Source organism: Quercus robur, chromosome 4 (genome assembly GCF_932294415.1).
Source record: "Quercus robur chromosome 4, dhQueRobu3.1, whole genome shotgun sequence".
Classification (NCBI taxonomy): domain Eukaryota; kingdom Viridiplantae; phylum Streptophyta; class Magnoliopsida; order Fagales; family Fagaceae; genus Quercus; species Quercus robur.
In genome coordinates this window covers 62,832,664-62,855,896 of record NC_065537.1, presented here as the reverse complement: position 1 = coordinate 62,855,896, position 23,233 = coordinate 62,832,664, and the positions used below count along the sequence as shown (strand labels likewise).

Below are 23,233 nucleotides of genomic sequence, written 5' to 3'. Positions count from 1 at the left end.
TTTTTAAGTTTCACCATAGTTCATTTCAAGTATCTAACTTTGCTCTTATTCCATTGAATCCTCTAAGTTTCAAAAGTGTTCAATCAAAGCCTCCCATTAGCCTCCATTAAACCGATCTGTTAAACGCCCAAAATGGCATCGTTTTGGTAATTTTCATCTCCTCCCTGAATTTACCTTTGGGCAGCTTGCTGGTGACTGTCCAAAAATTATAATAAATTTTTAAAATTAAAATCTAAACATTTAGTCCAACTCATTTTTTTTAGCTGATGTGTACTGGGCCACTGTAGCAATTTATAAATTGGGCTTGTTTGTGGGCATTGAACACTAGACTGGGCTTCCCTCCTGATCCTATAATATGGGACTGGGCTTATTCCACTTTCAAAAAGAACCACGGGCCAAGGCAAAGTTATTAAGCAATTAAGTTGGCGATCATAGATTGCAAAACCCACTCGAGACTAGCAATAGAATGTGTTTGGGCATGGTCTTAAGTAAATTATACATTTTTTATGATAATTATACACTAATTATTGATAATCTATTTTTAATGAACAAATACATCCCAGACCCAGACCCAGACCCAAATCATGATGAATTCTTAGGGGGAGTTTGGTTCGCCGCAATGTTATATTACACTATAATATTGTATTATTGTAATCTTATATTAATATAATCTCAATACAAAAATACAACATTACTTTGTTTAGAAAAGTGATGAAATTAAGATGATATGATATATTTTGTAATTTTAAATTATAGTAATGTTAAAAAAAAAATCAAAAACCTTAATGTTACATTATCGTAATGTGCATCACATCAAAGACACATTACAGCGAATCAAATGCCCTTGAGTCATTTGGTAGAATACTGTTAGAAGGGAAGTTTATTATGGGGCATGTGAAGTTTTGGAGGGAAATGAGGTTAATCTTTTTTACAATATGCGTTAATCAAAAGTCACCTTTTTAAATAACATAAAAGGGAGAAAGGGAGAATGAGGAGAGAAACATGGGTACCTTTTGTTGTCAATGCCTAGAGTTCCAAAAAGTTTTTTTTTTTTTTTTTTTTTTGACGAATGAACAAAAGTATGAAACTTTTTTTTATCTTTCTTATAAAATTAAATATTTTAAGGGTAGTGCTACTAACACAATAATTTTACAAAAAATTCACAACAAAACTAAAGTGACAAGTTATTAATAGTAGGTAAAAGAGTAATGTCAGTTGTGAATTTAGATAAAAACCAATTATAGCTTGTCACTTAACATTTATTGTAAAAATATTGTGAAAGTAGTATTAAGAGGATCATATTTAAACTTATTGCAGCTGGGCTTGAAAAAAAAAAATTAGGATCAAGGTGTTCATATTTTTATTGTAAGGATCAAAAAAAAATTAATATTATATATATATATATATACTTTTGGGGGTGGGGGGGGGGGGGGAGTCAAGGGTTCCCAAACCTCTTCTGTTTATAATGATGAGATTTGGAAAAGTTTTTTTTTTTTTTCTTCTCTCTATTTTTTGTTTGGTTATTGGGAAAGTGCTAGGGAGAGTTTGTTGATTTTTTTTTTTCAAAAATTTTTTTATCAATTTTATATATTTTGTTAATATGCAAAAAAATTTCATTATTTTTTTTTATTGAGTTAAATACTTAACAAAATATTCTAACGAAAGTAGATGTAAGGCCTTAATTGAAACAATTAAAACTTAGAAGACTGAATTGAACGAAAATAAAGTTAAAGACATGAAATGAATTTTGGTCCAAACAAAATATTCTAACGAAAGTAGATGTAAGGCCTTAATTGAAACAATTAAAACTTAGAAGACTGAATTGAACGAAAATAAAGTTAAAGACATGAAATGAATTTTGGTCCAACTTAAATAGTGCAATTTGCATTTTTGCCTTATATTTATAAATAAGATTTTTTTTCTTGAATTTTTTTTTATAAAAATAAAAGAGAAAAAATGCATATTGTTTTATAAAAACCCTAGTAGACCGCAAGCGTGATTCTAGTGTGATCTTTTTTTTCTTAAGGACCAATGGTGGACCAAAAATGTTCCCATACCGTGACCATTGGGGAGTATCAAATTTCAATCTGTAAACCCACATGCTTTTAGTGGCGTGTAAAACATGCATCCTAAATTATTTTCTTTTCTTTTCTTTTTCTTTTTTTCTTTTGACGGAATAAAACATGCATCCTACCCTCTATTTCACTTTTATGGGATTCACTCTATAATGATTTTTCATTATCATTGGTTTTTTTTTTGTAAGTAGGAATTAAACTTTAGATCTCTTATCGACAACAGGAGACTTTTTTTTTTTTTTTTTTTTTTGATAAGAAGATTGTAACTTTATTAAGATGAAGATAAACACATTACATCTTGAGCCAAAACTGACTCAATCATAATAGGATTTTCTTCTATCCAAGTTACAAAACTAACTAAATTCCTAGCAAATTGAACTAAGATATGTGCAGGGCAATTGCCTTGCCTTCGAATATGAGAGACTTGCACTCCCCTAAAATCCTTTAACTTAAGCTGTATTCCCTCAACTATATTGCGAATAGTCATTGGTGGTTCACACGATCCATTCATAGCCTCAACAACAATTTGTAAGTCACACTCAAAGATAACCTGGGACAGAGGCATTAATTGACCGGCAATGGTCCCCCATAATTTTTTAAAAAATATATATTAATATATATATGCATTAATTTTAGGAATTTTTGTTCTATAAAATTACATTTTGCCCCCTTAACAATATCATTGATTCTTTTTAGAATAATGTTACAGTTACAAACTTATTTACAATATTTTTATAAACTATTGAGGTACAAATTCTTATTAGTTCGCATCTAGGCCTATCACTTACATCACTTTTTTACTTACCAATAATTACTCATTATATCAGCAATATACCTCTAACACTTTCCTCATTTTAAAGGCCATTAAAAAAATTTATAGATCTAAAATCTAAAACAACATATACTAGCCCAAAAACATTTGTGCAACAATAAAAATCACCAATAGTAAAGCTAAAAAAAATTAAGTCCAATTAACCAATTTTACTCAAACAAACAACTGGCCCTTGAAAAAGTTTTAAACAAAATAATTTTTTCTTTACCTAGCAAATGCACACATCCAAAAAAAAAAAAAAAAACCCTCCACGGCTAAAAAGCCGTCAAACTAGAGGTCGAAGTCGCCCCCTTAACTCAAAGTCCTAACTCCATCCCTGAAGATAACCTCTTGAACCCCCACATCCCATGCAAAAAGAACCCCTTCCTCCAAAGCTTTTGCTTCAATCTCCAATGGCCCCAACAGGTCTGGTATATTTTTACTCAGCGTTGCCTCGACTCTTCCAGCAAAATCACGGTTTACTACCCCAACTCCTGAAGAATGAGACGATTTGAAAGTTGCGCCATCAACATTAAGGAGACTTTTTTTGTGCATCTATTTTAGTTTTTTATATTTTTTTTCCAATCTGGTACCATAAAAATTTTCCCATCATGACCTTCAGTTAGCTGTCCTTAACTCCTTGTGCCCATTCATCTCTTCTTTTTCTTTTTTAAGAATCAAACACAAAGAAAAGAGAATAAAGTTCTAACATAAGGCACATCACAAACTCCTCATATCTATTCAATTCAATTAAAATACTTTTCTTTCCAAAATATATATATATATATATATATATATATATATATTTTCATGGATGTCTCCCAAAAAAAACATGCCTTTCATGGGACTGCTGTAGGTCATTAGGCTTTCCTTAATTTCGTTTTGTCCAGTTAGGGCTCTTGAACCCTGTTCCAAAAAGTTGATGACCGTACCTTAGAAAAATATGGACATTTGCTGTAATTTTCATGGCTTCCATAACAATTGAAACAATATCAATTCTAATCCTCTAAAGCATTTGTAGGCAAATAGACATTTGCTGTAACTTCCGTGGCTTCCATAACAATTGAAGCAATATCAATTCTAATCCTCTAAAGCATCTGTAGGCAAAGAGACATTTGTACGCAATTCAGACACAGCTAATATAAATCTTTACGATCAAGGGCAACTAATATCAATCTTTATTATTATATTTTTTAATAATTAATATCAATCTTTATTTGAGTTAGACATTATATATGTTCCACATTATGGGACAGGTTAGCTATCTTACACTATGGGACAGGTTTGACCAAAATCAATTTTAATCTTATGATGCTAATTAAGTTGGACCAACCTCATTAACCATCTCATAAAATTTAAACAGATTACGTACGCTTCATAATAGTTGCTCCTTATCATGAGGTTAAAACACACATTTCAAACTGAAAGAAAACTAGGAGACTAGCTACATGGGCGGCTCTTGGAACAGTTCAGGGCTTCAAATGAAACCCCCCTACTCTTGAGCTAGCCAATTTTATATATAAATATATATATATATATATATATAATTTTATATGACCCTCCTAAACTAAAATTTTGAACCTTCTAGACCTTTTCTTTTTTTAAAGCCTAGCTAAAATGAACTTGATTATGATTGTCTTGACAATATCTTGGTCTTTAAAAATTAAAAATATATATAAAATAAAATAATAATAAAAAAACTCAATATCAAACCAATTTTATCTAATATATGGGGAAAACAGTAAGCCTAACAACAAAAGTATAAATTTGTTCTTCTTAAATCTAAATAAAAAAAAAAAAATCATTTAGATCTTAACAAATTTGAAATAAACTAATACATAAAAGTTTATTGTTTTTAAATCTCACTTGGAGTTTACTTAATAACAATAATTCATATGTTTATTGTATTTAAAAATAATAGATGATTTCCAACATTTAATCTTAGCAACAATAATTAGTATCCTCATCGTATTAATAAACTATTATAAAAAAAAAAAAATCATATTAATAAACAATATGCATTGAACTTATAATTTATCTTATATGAGAAATGTTATATTCATAATACTTTCACAACAAATTTTAAGTGATAGATTGTTACTGGTTGTTACTGATGGGAAAAAAAAAAAAGTAATTTCAGTAGTGAGTTTAAATTAGAACTAATAACAACTTTTCACCTAAAATTATTATAAAAATGTTGTAAAAACTTTGTAAATATAGCACTTTGTAATAAAGAAATCACATAAACTGCAAGATTCATTTTTTACCCAAAATGCATCTTCTTACTTACCTCCGCTAAAAATATATCTTTGAGCCACCACTTACTAACTACGAACAAATCCTAGATAATTAAATCAATAACAAATTCCTCTCAAGTTTATGTCTAAAATTTGATTTTACGGCAAGTACAAGAATATCACCATTAAATAAAATTTCTCACTTTTCTTTGCCCTCTCTCATGCACATGCTGCACTCCTTTTCATGCACTATAAGTTCATATCCCAAGCAGAAATTCATGTTTTTCCTATCTTTGTTTTATGCTTAATTCTAATCTCCTCCTCTCCCATTTATAGAAGGGTTCTTAAGGCAAAGTTATCAAATCCATATAGATAAATACCAATTACTTTTTAACAAGAACTAGACTTTTATTAACACCAAAAAAATTCTAAATAAATTTTCCAACAAATTATGTACTTTGAATTCATTAAAATTTAGAGATTTTGTTGGATTTCAAGCTCATTGAGAGGATCCATGACTTTGTAGTATACTTACTTATCTTGCTAATAAATGTAGTTGTTAAGGTTCACGTCCACTATAGGTGTGAAATTTGTGGGATTAAAGAGGTTCTTAGAGGACATAATTAATATTCAATAGGTGTGGAATCATTTTTTTTTTTTTTAAATGGTCAATTTGCAAACTCTATCACACAAGTTGATGTGATTTCAGTTTTCGACTACGAATAAAGTCATTATCATTTAAAATCTTTCCCCCAACAAAAAAAAAAAAAAAAAAAAAAATTCTCCTAAAAGTTCTAATACTTAATTATGATATAATATGGGATTTCAACTTGTAAAATCTCATAAGAGACTTAATTTCAAATCCTGTCTATTGTACAACAAAACTAATTAGAATCTTGCCTTCTTCTTTTTTTTTTTTTTTATGAGATAGCCTTAGTGTCTTAACATTTTGAGAAGAAATGTCTTAGTTAACTTGTTTATGGAACAATAATTATGAAGCGAATTTCACAAATTCGAATTATCTATCATTTAGTATAAAAATTATACATAGATATCATATATGCCATTAGAATATGGTGTGAAAATTTCATTAATATGTTATTATATAAACACACACGAGGGAAAAATACTAATATGTTATTTTGCATTGGCTTTTGGAGGTTCGAAAGGAAATGCAAGAGGGTGGTGAGGATTTGCACGCATTGTAATTGCGTAAAGGCTTTTAATATTTTTATCAAATCATTAGAGAAAAAAAAAAACCACATGTCTACGTAACTTGTTAACTTCATGCATTGGTTGCGTGCCAAATTAATTGTGTCTCTATATGTGGTTTGAACTTAATTTTTTTATGCTAAATTAAAATGATAAATATTATAAGAACAATTTATAAGAAACCTTTTCACTATCTACCAATCTCCACTGTCCAAACAGAAAACAAAAACAAATAAAAATTAAAAAAAAAAATGTTTCATATTCTACTAAACCAAAGGTTACTGATTATTTAAAAAAAAAAAAAAAAAACCCAAATGCTCATGACTGCAATCCAAATCTCTGATTTGCCAAAAAGAAGCACAAACCAACACAAGTACACAGCTAAAATCATTGGAGCTTGTACTCAAATGCTTCCCCAAGCGCGTAATAATCAATAATTTCTTTCCATTTTTCTTTCTTTTTTTTTTTTTTCTTTGTTTTACTTTTCAATATTTTGATTTGAAATGATTAATTTCATACGTGGGCTGCTTTTTGTTTCAACTTTTTGCCTCCCTGACAGCTCAAATTAAAGTGAACTCACACTCACAGGTCTTTGCCACCCTTCATAAGCCTATAGAAAATTTTGGCACCTTTTCAAGTCATCTTTCACAAACTCTCTCTCTCTCTCTCTCTCTTACTCTTACTCTTACATGATATATATAAACTTAACCAGACTTTGAGGGAGAATCTTAAACAGGCACTACAAGTTCTTGTTTGTCTGAGAGAGAGAGAAAAAAAGAGTTTTGTTCTACTTTCGTTTCTTTGTTTGTTTGATGAATAACAGAATGAATGCTGCAGTTACTCCTAGCACAACAACAACAAGGTTTATCAAATGTGTCACTGTTGGAGATGGTGCTGTTGGGAAGACAAGCCTTTTAATCTCCTACACCACCAACACTTTCCCAACTGTATAAAACTCTTTTTAACTTTCATATATGTTCTTTTTTTTTTCTTTTTTTTCTTTTTTTTTTCATTTTTTAGTTGTTTCTGTTAATGTGCATTTGATTTCCAATGTGGGTTTATGTATTGTATGACAGGATTATGTCCCCACTGTTTTTGATAACTTCAGTGCCAATGTTATGGTTGATGGGAAGACTGTGAATTTGGGTCTCTGGGATACTGCTGGTATACTCAATCTTTCCCTCTATAATGGTCGATTTGTTTGATGCATGGTTTTTTTTTTTTTATCTTTCAATTTTTAGTTTTCCTTCAATGATTGTTAACTTTGTTATGGTTCAAGAATCATGACCTCCCTTAGGGGGAAGAAATTTTGGCCTCTGATTTGAAGCTATTGTTTATGATCAAAGTGATCAGGCAAATTGTACTTGTATGCAATTAATTTCTTTTGATGAAATGGCTTTTGTCTAAACTTCTACTCGTATGTTTTTCTAGTTCTATGATGAAAAAAACTTTTTTAATGGCTATAATTGATCACCATTACTATCAAAGATTCAGTTTTCATTATTTTTCAATCTTAACTGTGAGCAAGCATAAAGGAATTTTAGACATATATAGCATAAATGATAATTTCCAAAGGAAAAACACATCTTTTTTTTTTTTTTTCCTGACTTATACAACAATTGGGGATAGGAAATTTAAACCTAGGTTCTCCCCATTAAGAGAACTTGATAATGTCATTGAGTTACAAGGATCATGGCAAGGAAAAAAAATACATTCTAATCGAACAGTAGTGGTGATCTACAATTCATAGGAAAATTGAATAGACTGTATCAAATGAAGCATTGGTATCATTTTTATTCATATATGAAAAAAGCATGTGCGTGTTTATGTATTTGACTAAGGCTAATTAATTAGAGCTACTTAATATTGTAGTCTTGTAGATAATAAAAAATATTGAGATCTCATTTTAATGATTTGGCTGAATGACAGTGAAAAAGACAGAGTTCTGTATTTCCTAAAGCATTTGATTACATGAAATCATCCAACTCGTGTGGCAATTAGGCATACTAAAAATTTTAATATTTATTAATATGTTCCATATATCTTAGAAACACATCAGCACTTCCATGTGACATGAAAAAAACAAGCCCATTAAGCTTTGTTTTTGAAAACCAATTATTGCGATTAATCTTGAAATAAATAGTAACTTTCCAAGTTAATATTGCGGGAACTCATATGATAATGCAAAAGTGGCTCCTAAAACAAAATTAGGATAGCTCTTTGGCTTTTAAAAGTCAATGGAATGAAAGCTTACAATGTCTGCAATTTTTGCAGGTCAAGAAGATTATAACAGGCTGAGGCCCCTGAGTTACAGAGGAGCTGATGTTTTCCTACTTTGCTTTTCTTTAATAAGTAGGCCTAGCTTTGAAAACATATCAAAGAAAGTAGGATCCTCTTTTCTTTTGATAAAATCCTTCTTTTGATTTTCTTTCATTTACAAAATGTTTCAACCAAATGTATATACTTATCAGATTCTTTGTGCTTGTTTCTTTTTCCTCCTGCCTCTTCTTATGTTGGGGTAGTGGGTTCCGGAGCTGAGACATTATGCCCCATCAGTGCCCATTGTTCTTGTGGGGACCAAACTAGGTGATAGATTCTTTCCTTCATTAATTTTTTACGTCTGTTAATGATTATTGCCAGAACTATGGCCTTGCTTTTCCATGAAGTGTCCCAATTCTCTAGATAATCAAGTATGCTCGGTGGAAGGTATAAAGTGAAGAATGAAAAGTTCCTTTTTTTGTCCTTCTTTTTCTTCTGAATCTTCAAAATCTATTATACAGGAATGTACAATCAAATTAAAGTATATTGTTGAAATCAAAAGTGCAACATGGTCATCCACTCCTACAATTAATGATATTTGAATACATACATATATACATTTCAAGTACATAAATGTAGCTAGAAATATCTGTATATGTTCTTATTAGTTTTGCATCAATATTTAGTATATATGGTTTGGTATATTCACAGTTGTTTGGGACATTCTTAACTATTCATGAAGATTAAAATCTTGGTACCCTCCCCCACAAAAAAAAAGAAAACCCAGATTTTTTCTGCTTGTACATTTGTTTGTTACTATTTTCTATTAAACATTGTTATTTGGGATCGCAGATTTGAGAGAAGATGAAGAGTTTCACTTGAATTATCCTGGGGCATGTACCATTGCCACAAAACAGGTAGGCAGGCAACCTGCAACTTTTTTTTTCCCCACAATCACATAAGCATTTTGCATTTGTAGCAATACAATAAATCGTATAGCAATGCTACAGAGACAATCAATCGACAAATTTTTCTTTTCACAACTAATAGAGGTGGTAGATTGTTATTAATGTAACGTCACATTCGTTGGAAGCACCATTAACATCACCTTTATTGCACAAGGTATACCAATATTAATCTGCCACCTCAACAATTGTAAAATTTGTTGGTCTTTAGACTTATTAATGTTAGTCGCATGTTACACGCGTGTACATGGGTCTATTTTCAACACCAACTGACCATGGGTCTATTTGCAACACCAACTGAACATGGGGCACACACTGATTGTTTCAACAAAGCACAGTCAATTTGAATAGTGCACCCATCTCTCTTTTTGGCGGAAATAATTAGCTTTCCAGGCCATGTCATGTGCGTATGGCCTAGTTTGATGTTGATGCACCCCTCTGCTGAGACACAGACAAATCAGTGAAAAATCATCTTGTGTGGAGTTGTTTTCCTTTTCAATTATATGTATTTATATAGTACATCTTTTAATACCAGGGTGAAGAACTGAAAAACCAAATTGGAGCAGTAGCATACATAGAATGCAGCTCAAAGACACAGCAGGTATGTTTCTCATTTTTTATATATTTTCTCATAAAATTTATGAAATACTCCATCATTTAACATGAAGAAGATATCATATCAAACTTCAGTACTTGGTCTACTAGATATATTAGTGAAGTGAAAACAGGAACAAAATGGGAACATATTGATTGATTGGTAATTCATAAAGGACATGAGATTTCAGGTCAACCTCGTTGTGCAGCCAATTTATTAAAGATTGTTCCCAGTAGGGTCTCTGTGATGGTAGCCCATCATCATGGAAAAAAAAAATTCTTCTGGTTGCCACCTGAATGTTAGTTTAGTGACATATATTTCAGACATCATTATAAAGGGAAAAATATAGGTATGTGTGTCTGTAAAAAGCTCCTCTAAACTCTAACACAAGCCATTTGGAGACATCATTGTCCCAGTACGGTAATCACTTCATTTGTAAAATAAAACAAGGAATCAAATCATTGTTCTAAGCAAAGCAACATATGCAGAATTGTAGATACAGAAGAAAGTAATGAAATAGTACTAATTGGCATCCAAATGTGTTCTTTTAACATAATTTAGACATTGTAAGCATTGTTCCAAGTTGGTTTCAAGAACTGTAAATTGAAACTTTGTTACTGAAAATTGCAGAATGTTAAGGGTGTGTTTGATACATCTATAAAGTTGGTGCTGGAACCTCCAAAGCCCAAAAAGGCAAAGAGAAAGCTGAGGACATGCGGGATTCTTTGATAATCTTCTAGTGCTCCTGATCTTATATATGCCTATGATGATGATGATGATGATGATGACTCCCATCTCTCTAACAGTAGTCCATTCTTGTCTTTTTATTCTTTGTTCTGAGAGAAAATCATTGAATTTCACGCTGGTCATTACATTGATTTGTATGAGTTTGGCATTTCTATAAACTAGTATATGCTCTATTTATATTATTCCAAGTTGGGAAAGAAAAACAAAAAAGCACGTTACAGAGGTTGTGGCTTTGGAACTCAAAACATGTTTGGATTAAAAGTATATTTGTGTTGTCTGATAAAGTAGATGATTGGATTTGATAGATTGCAGAGTGATGTACAAGCCCATTACATATGGGAAAAGTTTTTTTGATTTTTGTTTCAGTTTCTTTTTTTTTTTTTTCAAATAATCTTACTTTTTGTTTTTTAAGAAATAAGCTAGTTTTAAGTTTTTGTCACATATTAATTTAACATAAAAATTATCAAAAATTATATCTTTTGAAAAAAAAAAAAAAACTATGCTAATAACTAATAAGTTGTTCCTAAAAGCACTTTTGTTTTTCCTCAAATAAAATATTACTCTTTTTTTCACTTAAGTAAATGCACTAAATAAATAAACGAATAAGCCATTGTTTATGACTATGGGCCGAAACTCGGGAGAGTCTGCGCGCTTTTGGGAGAATGCATATGTGGTTGAATTTGGACCTTACACGTGGAATAGTGGTGAGCAAAAGAAGAGGAAGCATGGGCTAAGGGATCTTGTTCTTGGTCTGTGCTAAAGGCGTGACTACCTTGGGAAGGAAGTAAGATATGCACCTAATATGGTACTCAAGCAATCACAAAAAGGGAGATAGTGACTTTCTAAGGTCAGAAGCTATGAGGACACCCCTTATTGGTTGAATGCATGTTGGATCACCTTAGAAACACATGTATCAATCACAGTACTCCTGATGTCTCTCTTAATGTCTAGGATTTGTTTCCCTAGCAGTGACAAAGTTACCTACCCACGGGTCCCAATGCCACATTGGCGCAATTCCTATCCTCTAGTCAATAGATAACATCACAGTTGTGAAAATGTCCAAAATAAAGAAATGATAACTTGACACCTGTCTTTGTACTCAGCCATATTCCTCAGATTATAAGAGGGACATGCAGCTGTAGTTTTAAGCAAGAACCCAAATAGGTATTTTAGAGAAGAGAGTAGAAAGTTGAGATGGTGGAAAGCAAGAACACCTTTATTGTATAAGAGTGACCTCTTTTCATACATAATACAATCTGAGTAGAGTAAGAACAGTTCATTCTTGCGCAAACCGTGGTTATTTATCCCTTATCTAGGGTTTTCAACGTACATCTCGTGTCCTTTTATGTTCTTACTACCACTTTCTTCTTCTTTTTCAAGTGTCATGTCAAAGCTAGCATCTTTTCAAGCTTTTTCATGTAGATGTACTGTTAGATAACTTATTTTATTTCCCTACATACATACATACATATATATATATATATATATATATATATATTCTACAAATTTTGATAATAGACTATTAGTTGGACTAGAATTTAAATTTCTAAAACTTAGATGATAAAGTTTTATCTAAATTAAATTATTGTAAATCTTATCCCTTAGTCAAAAGTCTTTTAGCTTAATATCCTAATAAAATATTAATTTAATAAGATGCAACTTAAGGAAAAAAAAAAAAAAAACAAAAATAAAAATGTGAGTTGTGTGGTATTTAACTTTAGAAAATTTTGATGATAAACTTTTAGTTTCATTTAAATTAAACAGTTGTTAAATATTATCCCATAATTTGAGGAAATATATCATAAAAAATTATAAAAATTAATTTACTAATTAATTATTCTTAAATGTTGATAATAGACTTTTAGTTGGAGTAGATGTTAAAAGGTTTTTTTTTTTTTTTGAAAAAGAAAATGTAGATTGTTGTTTGGGATTCAAATTTAGAATTTTTTATAATAGACTTTTAGTTTGAATAGAATTTAAATTTGTTGAAGTTTAAAGATAAGTTTTATCTAAATTAAACAATTGCTAAATATTATTTCTTGATTTGAGGAATTATATGATAACAAATAATATAAAATTAATTTATTAATTGGTTGTTCTTAAAAATATTGATAATAGAGTTTTAGTTAGAGTAGAAGTCAAAACATGGGGTTTTTTTTAAGAAAAAAAAACGTAGGTAGTTGTTTGGGATTAAATTTATAATTTTTTTATAATAGACTTTGTGGGAATAAAAGAACTGAGTAGGAGTATTGAGCCGTGGGTCATACCCGAGAATGCCAAGGAACCCGAGGATAATCAGACAGCAGGATAAGCATGTGAGTCAATGGGCCGAGGACGAGGACAAATAGTGACAAACAAGTGGTGTCTCCCGAGAATCCAAACCTCCTCGGTATGCAATGTGGAGGGGTGGAGTTTGGCCACCTAGAGAATATTGTGCAAGAGTAACCATGTTTTTGAGGATAAACTTTAGAGAAAGGATTCAACAGTGAACTAAGAAATATCTGAGAAGAATGCTGCTACCACCACATTAAATGTTCTGCACCTAATCCCCTGACCACATTTATGTGGAAATAACGCCAAAACAGGGATATTTAGTCTTACAACTACACCCAAAGCTTCTAGCAGAGTTCTAATGGGACAAGCATCCAAGAGATCATCTACATGATCAACAAGTGGAAGGTTAGGATGAAGGTAGAGGGGAAGACTATAAGGAGAGGGCCTCCATGAAAGAAGGGGCATTTGGTCTACAGAAAATAAAAAAAGAACTCTTTGTACTTAGAAAAAGTTGGAATAAAGATAAGAACTTATCTTCCTCGGATTTGATCGAAGAGTGCTTTTCTCTTCAAAGTATACTTCTTAATCATTCTGACACTAAACCAATCTACTATGTCCAATACTTAATTCGTTAAGTCTTCACCTGTAAACTCCACTCTCTAACAAATTTATTGTTGTGAGCTTGTTGGGCCATCACTCACTTCTCTTGGGCTGAGGGTCAATTTTAGTCCTTACAGACTTTTAGTTTAAATATAATTTAAATTTGTTGAAATTTAAAAGATAGAATTTTACCTAAATTAAATAGTTGTTAAATATTATCCCTCAATTTGAGGAAATATATCCTAATAAATAATATAAAATTAATTTACTAATTAGTGAGAGTAATCATTTTGGCATAACCATGATTTCTAAACTCAAATTTTATTATTATTATTGTGGGGTCCAATAATTGACGGGCCAGGCCCATTTGCTGATGAAGGGTCCAAAGGCCTAAGCCGAAAAAGGTCATGGCCAGAGTTCAAGAATAGTATGGCCCAATTGGCCCGGAGAAGCAGCCGAGGACAGTGCAGTCCTCGGCTGACCCAAAAATAAGGGCAGAAAGGTAAAAGGACGTGCTTGAAGGGAAATCTAAAATATCTAAGAAAGGCTTCCTTTGCCACCTTCCCCATGCATATCTCTGCGCCTAACAGAACCTTATCCTTTAACTTTATCAACAACTCTCAACGACTTAGGTCTGGGACTGATGGGACAAGTATCAGACTTGGAAAGGTCGACCCTACACGTGGACGAAAAAAATTGAACGCATGCTAGTATGAAAGAAAAATATGTAACCTAAAGGAGGGGACTCCAGTCCCACGGAAAAAAGAGGAGGGGTTCCAGAGGTGGATACACCTAAACCATACGTGAGTTCCTTAACAAAACCACAGTCGGGTAAACACGACTTAGCCTTTCGATCCCACTCTCTACAAATGATATTGTATGGGCCCATTTACGTGCGAACCCAACTCTACTGCGGGTTGACGCGAAACGTGTCCCTACAATTGGCGCCGTCTGTGGGGAGGCTTGCGTGTTAGCTCGAGCGGTGGCAAAGTTGAGCTTCTGTCGAACAAGGGACTACGAGGGTGCCTGTATCACCGGCGACACATTGTTGCTATTCCAACATAAGCTCCCACTAGGGGCTGCGTTCCACGGTGTCAACGACATGGGCAAGCCTAGGGGCTTCAAACATCAGGCCAGCTTCCCCCACCTTATTTGAGGAGTTAAACCTTCAGAAGATAAGCAAATAAAGAAGAATACAAGTTTTGGACAGAACCAAGGCCTTGTATGGTCCTCGGACCCAAGCCTCTGGGGAAACACACTACTTAAAAAGAGAATACAAGTTTTGGACAGAACCAAGGCCTTATATGGTCCTCGGACCCAAGCCTCTGGGGAAACCAACTACTTAAAAAGAGAATACGAGTTTTGGACAGAACCAAGGCCTTGTATGGTCCTCGGACCCAAGCCTCTAGGGAAACCAACTACTTAAAAAGAGAACACAAGTTTTGGACAGAACTAAGGCCTTGTATGGTCCTCGGACCCAAGCCTCTGGGGAAACCAACTACTTAAAAAAGAGAATACGAGTTTTGGACAGAACCAAGGCCTTGTATGGTCCTCGGACCCAAGCCTCTGGGGAAACCAACTACTTAAAAAGAGAACACAAGTTTTAGACAGAACCAAGGCCTTGTATGGTCCTCGGACCCAAGCCTCTGGGGAAACCAACTACTTAAAAAGAGAATACAAGTTTTGGACAGAACCAAGGCCTTGTATGGTCCTCGGACCCAAGCCTCTGGGGAAACCAACTACTTAAAAAGAGAATACAAGTTTTGGACAGAACCAAGGCCTTGTATGGTCCTCGGACCCAAGCCTCTGGGGAAACCAACTACTTAAAAAGAGAACACAAGTTTTGGACAGAACCAAGGCCTTGTATGGTCCTCGGACCCAAGCCTCTGGGGAAACCAACTACTTAAAAAGAGAATACAAGTTTTGGACAGAACCAAGGCCTTGTATGGTCCTCGGACCCAAGCCTCTGGGGAAACCAACTACTTAAAAAGAGAATACGAGTTTTGGACAGAACCAAGGCCTTGTATGGTCCTCGGACCCAAGCCTCTGGGGAAACCAACTACTTAAAAAGAGAATACGAGTTTTGGACAGAACCAAGGCCTTGTATGGTCCTCGGACCCAAGCCTCTGGGGAAACCAACTACTTAAAAAGAGAACACAAGTTTTGGACAGAACCAAGGCCTTGTATGGTCCTCGGACCCAAGCCTCTGGGGAAACCAACTACTTAAAAAGAGAACACAAGTTTTGGACAGAACCAAGGCCTTGTATGGTCCTCGGACCCAAGCCTTTGGGGAAACCAACTACTTAAAAAGAGAATACAAGTTTTGGACAGAACCAAGGCCTTGTATGGTCCTCGGACCCAAGCCTCTGGGGAAACCAACTACTTAAAAAGACAATACAAGTTTTGGACAGAACCAAGGCCTTGTATGGTCCTCGGACCCAAGCCTCTGGGGAAACCAACTACTTAAAAAGAGAACACAAGTTTTGGACAGAACCAAGGCCTTGTATGGTCCTCGGACCCAAGCCTCTGGGGAAACCAACTACTTAAAAAGAGAATACGAGTTTTGGACAGAACCAAAGTCTTGTATGGTCCTCGGACCCAAGCCTCTGGGGAAACCAACTACTTAAAAAGAGAATACAAGTTTTGGACAGAACCAAGGCCTTGTATGGTCCTCGGACCCAAGCCTCTGGGGAAACCAACTACTTAAAAAGACAATACAAGTTTTGGACAGAACCAAGGCCTTGTATGGTCCTCGGACCCAAGCCTCTGGGGAAACCAACTACTTAAAAAGAGAACACGAGTTTTGGACAGAACCAAGGCCTTGTATGGTCCTCGGACCCAAGCCTCTGGGGAAACCAACTACTTAAAAGGAAAAACTGTGTTACATGGATTCTCTAGTTTGCCCTCGGATCCTCAACACTAAAGGGACCAGTATGGAATGGAGTAATGTGTTTCCGAAAGCATAACTGAAGTCATGCAATGCTCGGTCACTCCCTCAGATGAGTTATTTAGAATTTGTCGTTCTCATACAATATTCTCGTGCTTACTATGGAACGTTCAACCGTTATCTCGATTAGTTTCCTAAGTTTAACTTGCTATGAATTATTATTATTCTGCCTGATAGTGTCGATAGATTAGAATTAGTTGGATCGTGTTTCAAAAGTTCTTGCTTTAAATACTGCCGAGGAGAAACACACACATGGAGCACACCAACTCACCAAGTGGTTTTATCAAAGGAACAGCATTCAAAACAAGTAAAGAAATCGCCATTTTTTACTAAAGCAAAGAGATAGTACAGTGTACAATGAAAAGCTAGAATCAGTTTATGTCAAAGCCCACTACACGACCAAAAGAAAGGAAGATACAAGAGAATAAATAAAAGCCGGGGAAGTAGATCAGAGGAGAGGTTGGCTACAGCTCCAAGACCTTGCTCTTCCTCAGTGCTTTCACTTGCCCACAACTCAAACAGCAAAAGAGACCCAACTTGAGCCTGACACCGCTAAAGGAAAGGTGCAGGGAGTTGGAAGCTGAGGGGCTTTCTCTAAATATTCGCCCGCCACAAGGCAGAGACGGTGATGGCGGAGAATCTTTCTTCTGACACACCAAAGTTCTGGCATGAACAGAACCTGCTTCGGATTTTGACTAAAAGAGGGAGAAACATCCTTTCCCCTCGATTGAAATGGAGCACTCTCTTGAACTTATGCTTCCTGTGCCCATACCTCACCATTTTTCGTCTCATAAGGGCGCGGCGCTCCTGTGGCGGAGGGAATTCTTTCTTCCCAACTCTCGTCTCAAACATGTTATGCTAAGGGAGGACAGCACTGAGTATAAGAGCTGTGATTTGGGAGAAAACTAAAGAGTTGGTGCGAGGGTGAAGTAACTTTCTCTCATATTTATTTATCTAGAGAAATAAGGTGGTGGCATTTAATGCACGCAGCGCCCCAAGGAACGCTACGGACAAGATGGCTTAGGCTCAATATCCAATGCCACCTGTAACCATGGGATTAAAGGAGTCTCTGGAAGGTGCACCTCGAGCATTGGGACGCCAGAAAGCACCATGTAACCATAAAACTACGTAAATACCCTTAAAATTATGGGCCAAGTAAATTCGCGGTCCAAGCCTGTTCTGCATGGGGGCCCAGGGGCCATGGCCCACATCGAGGAATAACTGTTGCCAAGGACAACTTGCTGCTCGGAACCTCGTGAAATACCTGAGAAAAAGGAGAAACTGAACTCAAAGAATCCTGGACAGAACCTAGGCCTTGTGTGGTCCTCGGACTCAAGCCTATGGGGAAACCAAATGCTGAGAAAACCTAAGTTTTGTTTTGGACAGAACCTAGGGCTTGCATGGTCCTCGGACTCAAGCCTATGGGGAAACCAAGTAATGAGAAAAAATCTAAGTTTAAGACAGAACCTAGGCGCTACGAAGTCCTCGGACTCAAGCTTTTTGGGAAATCGACTGCTCGGATGGAGAAGTTTCTCGGCTCAAATACTGGAAAAGGTTAAGGTCAGTATGCTCAAGAGATGATGAAACGGCCTGATGATCGTTAGCCTAAGGAAACTACTCATTGGGAAGGTGACATGTCCTCGGATAGCTACTTCTTACACCGTATCTAGCACTTAGCCCCCATCTCGGCTAATTTAAGGTGAGTTTCGTCCCTCACTGGTCGGCTTTGCTATGTTAAATAATTTTATTAAAGTCATGGTGACGCCTTTTTTATTAGCAAACATTTTAGCCTTAGTTATTATTGATTCACATACTATATTACGGCGCCGAGCAGCGTTGGTAAACTTGTAAAAGCATAAAAACATAACATACGAAATAAATGAATAGCAATTTTTATTAATATGGAAAATTGTTACAACGTACAAAGAAGGGCTTGAACAAGCCTATACAAAAAATGAACTGTCAAAGCAACACTAGTATCTGCAATACAGATAAGTGAATAGTCAGCTGCCTTTCAAACTCGCCTTCAAAGCTTTTCCAATCTCTGCCTCAGTACTGCTCGTATCAGGAGAAGAACCTTTTTAGAAAAAGATAAAGGAGAAGGAAGAAGAATTGGAACACATGGAAGCACTTCAGCAAGCTCTTGTCGCCGAAGAGTGCAAAGGAAGAAGATGGAGGAGATGAATGAGGAAGATGGAGAACATGAGCAAGAGAAGGAGGAGAAGAAGAGGGAAGCAATGAAAAGAAAGTAAAAGGAGCAAAAGAGGGAGAAGGAAAAGCACCAGGATGGATCTGGTACGGGAAAGAGGAAGAAAGAAAAGTAAAGGGTGGCGCCAGTGAACGAAGAGAGGAAGAAGCAGGGGCATTTAGTCCCTGCCCCAGTCCTGACTCCTAGCACACCGGTACCACATTAGATATGCTCATAAGAGAGCGGGTGGTGATGATGCTGTGTGTTCTCGGCTCAGTCACGTCGGAGGTGCGACGTGACGAGTTCCTGCTTCGGATTTTGGCTGAAAGGTAGGCGAGACAAATCTTGAGTCTCCGCCACCCTTGCCCCGATCGAGCCATCTCGAGCTTAGCCAGAACAAGGTATTTTTGGAAGGGAGAAAGTTTCTTCATCACCTATGACTGTGACGGACGTATTACGAGTCGAGGTATAATCAGAGGGTAAATGTGAATGCTAGGAGGAATCTAAGGATTTCAGTTTTCTAGGGGATTAAATGATTCACATATGAAAGAAACAACTCATGTCCACCCTCTTTATATAAGGGACGAAGAGGATGGCCTTAAACGTGTTCTGATCTTTAAGGAAATCTGCCAGCAAGAATGCGACTGTTCCGCTCCCCCACGTTATCAGTAGCCATTGAATTTGAGAGGCCTCGTGAAGGAAAAACATTAAAGACCTACTTCGGGTAGCCAAACGGACAGAAAGGATAAAGGCTAAATCAAAAAGGATATCTCGTAGATAGGAGCGTTTCCTGGGCATTCTGATAACTGCCAACGCCAGGGAAGGGTCGAATTAAATGAGCCGTAATAAAAGCTCGGAGTTACCAAAACCCCCCTCTCCAACCAAGAGGCCGGACAGCAGGGTTTTGAGGGGCTATTGTGGGGTCCAATAATTGACGGGCCAGGCCCATTTGCTGATGAAGGGTCCAAAGGCCTAAGCCGAAAAAGGTCATGGCCAGAGTTCAAGAATAGTATGGCCCAATTGGCCCGGAGAAGCAGCCGAGGACAGTGCAGTCCTCGGCTGACCCAAAAATAAGGGTAGAAAGGTAAAAGGACGTGCTTGAAGGGAAATCTAAAATATCTAAGAAAGGCTTCCTTTGCCACCTTCCCCATGCATATCTCTGCGCCTAACAGAACCTTATCCTTTAACTTTATCAACAACTCTCAACGACTTAGGTCTGGGACTGATGAGACAAGTATCAGACTTGGAAAGGTCGACCCTACACGTGGACGAAGGAAATTGAACGCATGCTAGTATAAAAGAAAAATATGTAACCTAAAGGAGGGGACTCCAGTCCCACGGAAAAAAGAGGAGGGGTTCCAGAGGTGGATACACCTAAACCATACGTGAGTTCCTTAACAAAACCACAGCCGGGTAAACACGACTTAGCCTTTCGATCCCACTCTCTACAAATGATATTGTATGGGCCCATTTACGTGCGAACCCAACTCTACTGCGGGTTGACGCGAAACGTGTCCCTACAATTATTATTAGTATTATGCTTGTGCAATGCACGGCTTAATCAAGAATCACATGTAAACTAAAAAAAATAAGAAAATGTTTCCTAATTTCATTAAAATAGATAATAAAAATAAAATTTTATATATATATATATATATATATTTGGAAGTGAAGTAATCTTTTACTTTAAGTTATATAATGAATATATGTTGTGTGAGATGATAAAAAAATTATATTTGTAGCTCCAAATTTATATATATTAAAAATAATTAAAATTGAAAACATAAAGCACCACAATATACACATAGATGTAAATAAAATGCCCTAGATTGAATATATAAATGCAATTCGTAAAATAATTTAAAACATAGATTAGTAAAAGCTTCAGTTAAAAAAATTAAAATAAAATGTTTATCTATAAATCTAAACATCGAAAAATCTTATTTCATTTAAATATTTTATATGGTCCCAAAGAGCGAAACATTAGTTTTCAATCCAACATTTTTTTTTTTTTTTTTGATAGAGTTTCAACTATCAGAAATTTTACCAGTTGATCTAAATGGAATCCACCAATTTAACATAATTAATTTCATTGAATTATAGAATTAAAATGTTTCCGCTTACATCAATTAGTATTTTTTTAGTAATATTTAAACTTAAGAAATAGTAAACAAATAGATTTATTTACTTGATTAAATCACATATATAATCAAATATAATCTAAGGGAATTATATAATTTAATATATTTTAAGATCATTATTTCATTCGTTTTTTTTTTAGATCATTATTTCATTTATACTTGAAAAAACAAATTGGTAATGATTAATACCTTGATGCTACTGTGGTCCTCTTTCTTGTCTTGTTCTTCCTCCTAATCATTGGATCAAGCTTGTGGTGATTGTGTTGCGTGGTTTATAATGGGAACTACTTGGTTTCATAATTTTTTTAAAAAAAAAAAAAAATCAAACTCAGCTTATTTTAACTCTTTTTTCAACTTCAAATATTCTTTTTTTTTTCTTTACCTCATCCTCACACCAAAAAAAAAAAAAAAAACACAACAAAACAAAACAAAAAAAGAAAGAAAAAAGAGTAAAGTAAATAAAACAAAACAAAAGAAGGGTGGGTATACCTGACTCATATGGTGAAATCCTATATCCTTGTTAGCTTTGAAAGTTGGTTTGGAGAATCAAAGATTCAAAGGTTTCAGTGCTCATAATCCCACCACCACTATTCTTTGTCTTCTTATTCTTGTTCTTCGAATTGATTACTGTTTTGAGGCATTGCATTGGGCGACCTTAATCAACTTTTTTTTTCTTTTTTCTTTTTTTGTAGGGGTGAGCTCACATAATGACTAAAATTTAAATACTAAATAGCTTGTTGTTTAGTATATGATATACTATGGTATGTGTAGGTATGATAAGCCCAGTAGTATATATCTATCTCTCTCTCTCTCTCTCTCTCTCTCTCTCTCTCTCTCTCTCTCTCTCTCTCTCTATATATATATATATATATATATATATATGTTGGGTCGGGGGCCCAATTCGAGAACATCTAGTAGTCCGAGGACGGGTAAACATTGTCATGGAAGTCTGCATTAGTGAATGAAGAAATGAGATTTGGTCATAAGGGTCCAAGAAGGTAGTCCGAGGAAGAATGCCTCCTTGGCTGAGCCAAGAAGAAGTCTGAAGGTGTGGTCTACCACCCAGAACAACATTCTAGGAGATTCTATTGATAAGGGTACACATCATGAAGGCACAAGACAAAAGGGAAATATGAAATATCTAAGAGAAATCCGCTACCATCGTATTGAATGTTCTGTAGCTAACTCTCTGACCGCATTAATGTGGAAGTGATACCCGAACAGTAATTTTCAATCTTACAGCTACTTCCAGAGACTTCAGGAAGATGCTTATGGGACAAGGATCGACATCAGAAACATGGTTTACACGAGGAGGGTGGAGATGAAAGAAGGTAATATAAAAGAGAAAGAATACCCTGAGGAGGGAGGATCGAAAGATTAAGAGAAAAATATTGTAGCAACAAGAACTAGACTTATAATCAAATTTAAAAGAATCATATATAAGAACTAACCTTCTCAGATTAAGTTGATGACGATTTTCTTTGGATAAAATCAGTTTATCTTTGTTTTTTTGTAGTCTGGATCCACTATAATTGTTATCTAATTCATTAGAGCCTAGTTTTCTAACTCACTCTCTACAAATTCATTGTATTGGATTCTTTGGGTCTAGATCCTATTACCTTTTGGGCATAGGAACCAAATTGCGCCCTTACAGTATGATTCGTGAGTTATGTGGTATTTAACTTTAGAAAATTTAAATGATGGATTTTTAGTTTTATTTAAATTAAATCATTTTAAGTTAAAAATTTTTGAGGATAGACTTTTAGTTTGAATATAATTTAAAATTTTTGAAGTTTAAATGACATGTTTGATCTAAATTAAACAATTGCTAAATATTATCCCTTAATTTGAAGAATTATATCATAAAAATAATTTATTAATTATTTGTTCTTAAAATATTAATAATAGACTTTTAGTTATGGTAGAAGTCAAAACATGACTTTTTTTTTTGAAAGAAAATGTGGGCTTTTGTTTGGAACTAAAGTTTAAAACTTTTTATAATAAACTTTTAGTTTGAATATATTTTAAATTTCTTGATGTTTAAAATGATAAATTTTACCTAAACTAAATAATTTTTAAATATTATCTCTTAATTTGAGGAAATATAACCTAATAAATGATATATAAGTAATTTACGTATTAGTGAGAGTAGTCATTTGGTGTAATCAAGGTTTTTAAACTC

The 23,233-nt window shown here is 34.5% G+C and overlaps 1 protein-coding gene across 1 annotated transcript; it reads left to right on the top strand.

The window, feature by feature from the left end:
• The first annotated feature begins 6,950 nt into the window (after positions 1 to 6,950).
• LOC126723276 (rac-like GTP-binding protein RAC2) lies at positions 6,951 to 11,205 on the top strand. Its single transcript, XM_050426605.1, has 7 exons — positions 6,951 to 7,282; positions 7,412 to 7,499; positions 8,610 to 8,719; positions 8,858 to 8,921; positions 9,447 to 9,511; positions 10,095 to 10,160; positions 10,785 to 11,205. The coding sequence occupies exons 1-7, from the start codon at positions 7,148 to 7,150 to the stop codon at positions 10,881 to 10,883; spliced, it is 627 nt and encodes a 208-aa protein (XP_050282562.1). The 5' UTR covers positions 6,951 to 7,147; the 3' UTR covers positions 10,884 to 11,205.
• The last annotated feature ends 12,028 nt before the right edge of the window (positions 11,206 to 23,233 follow it).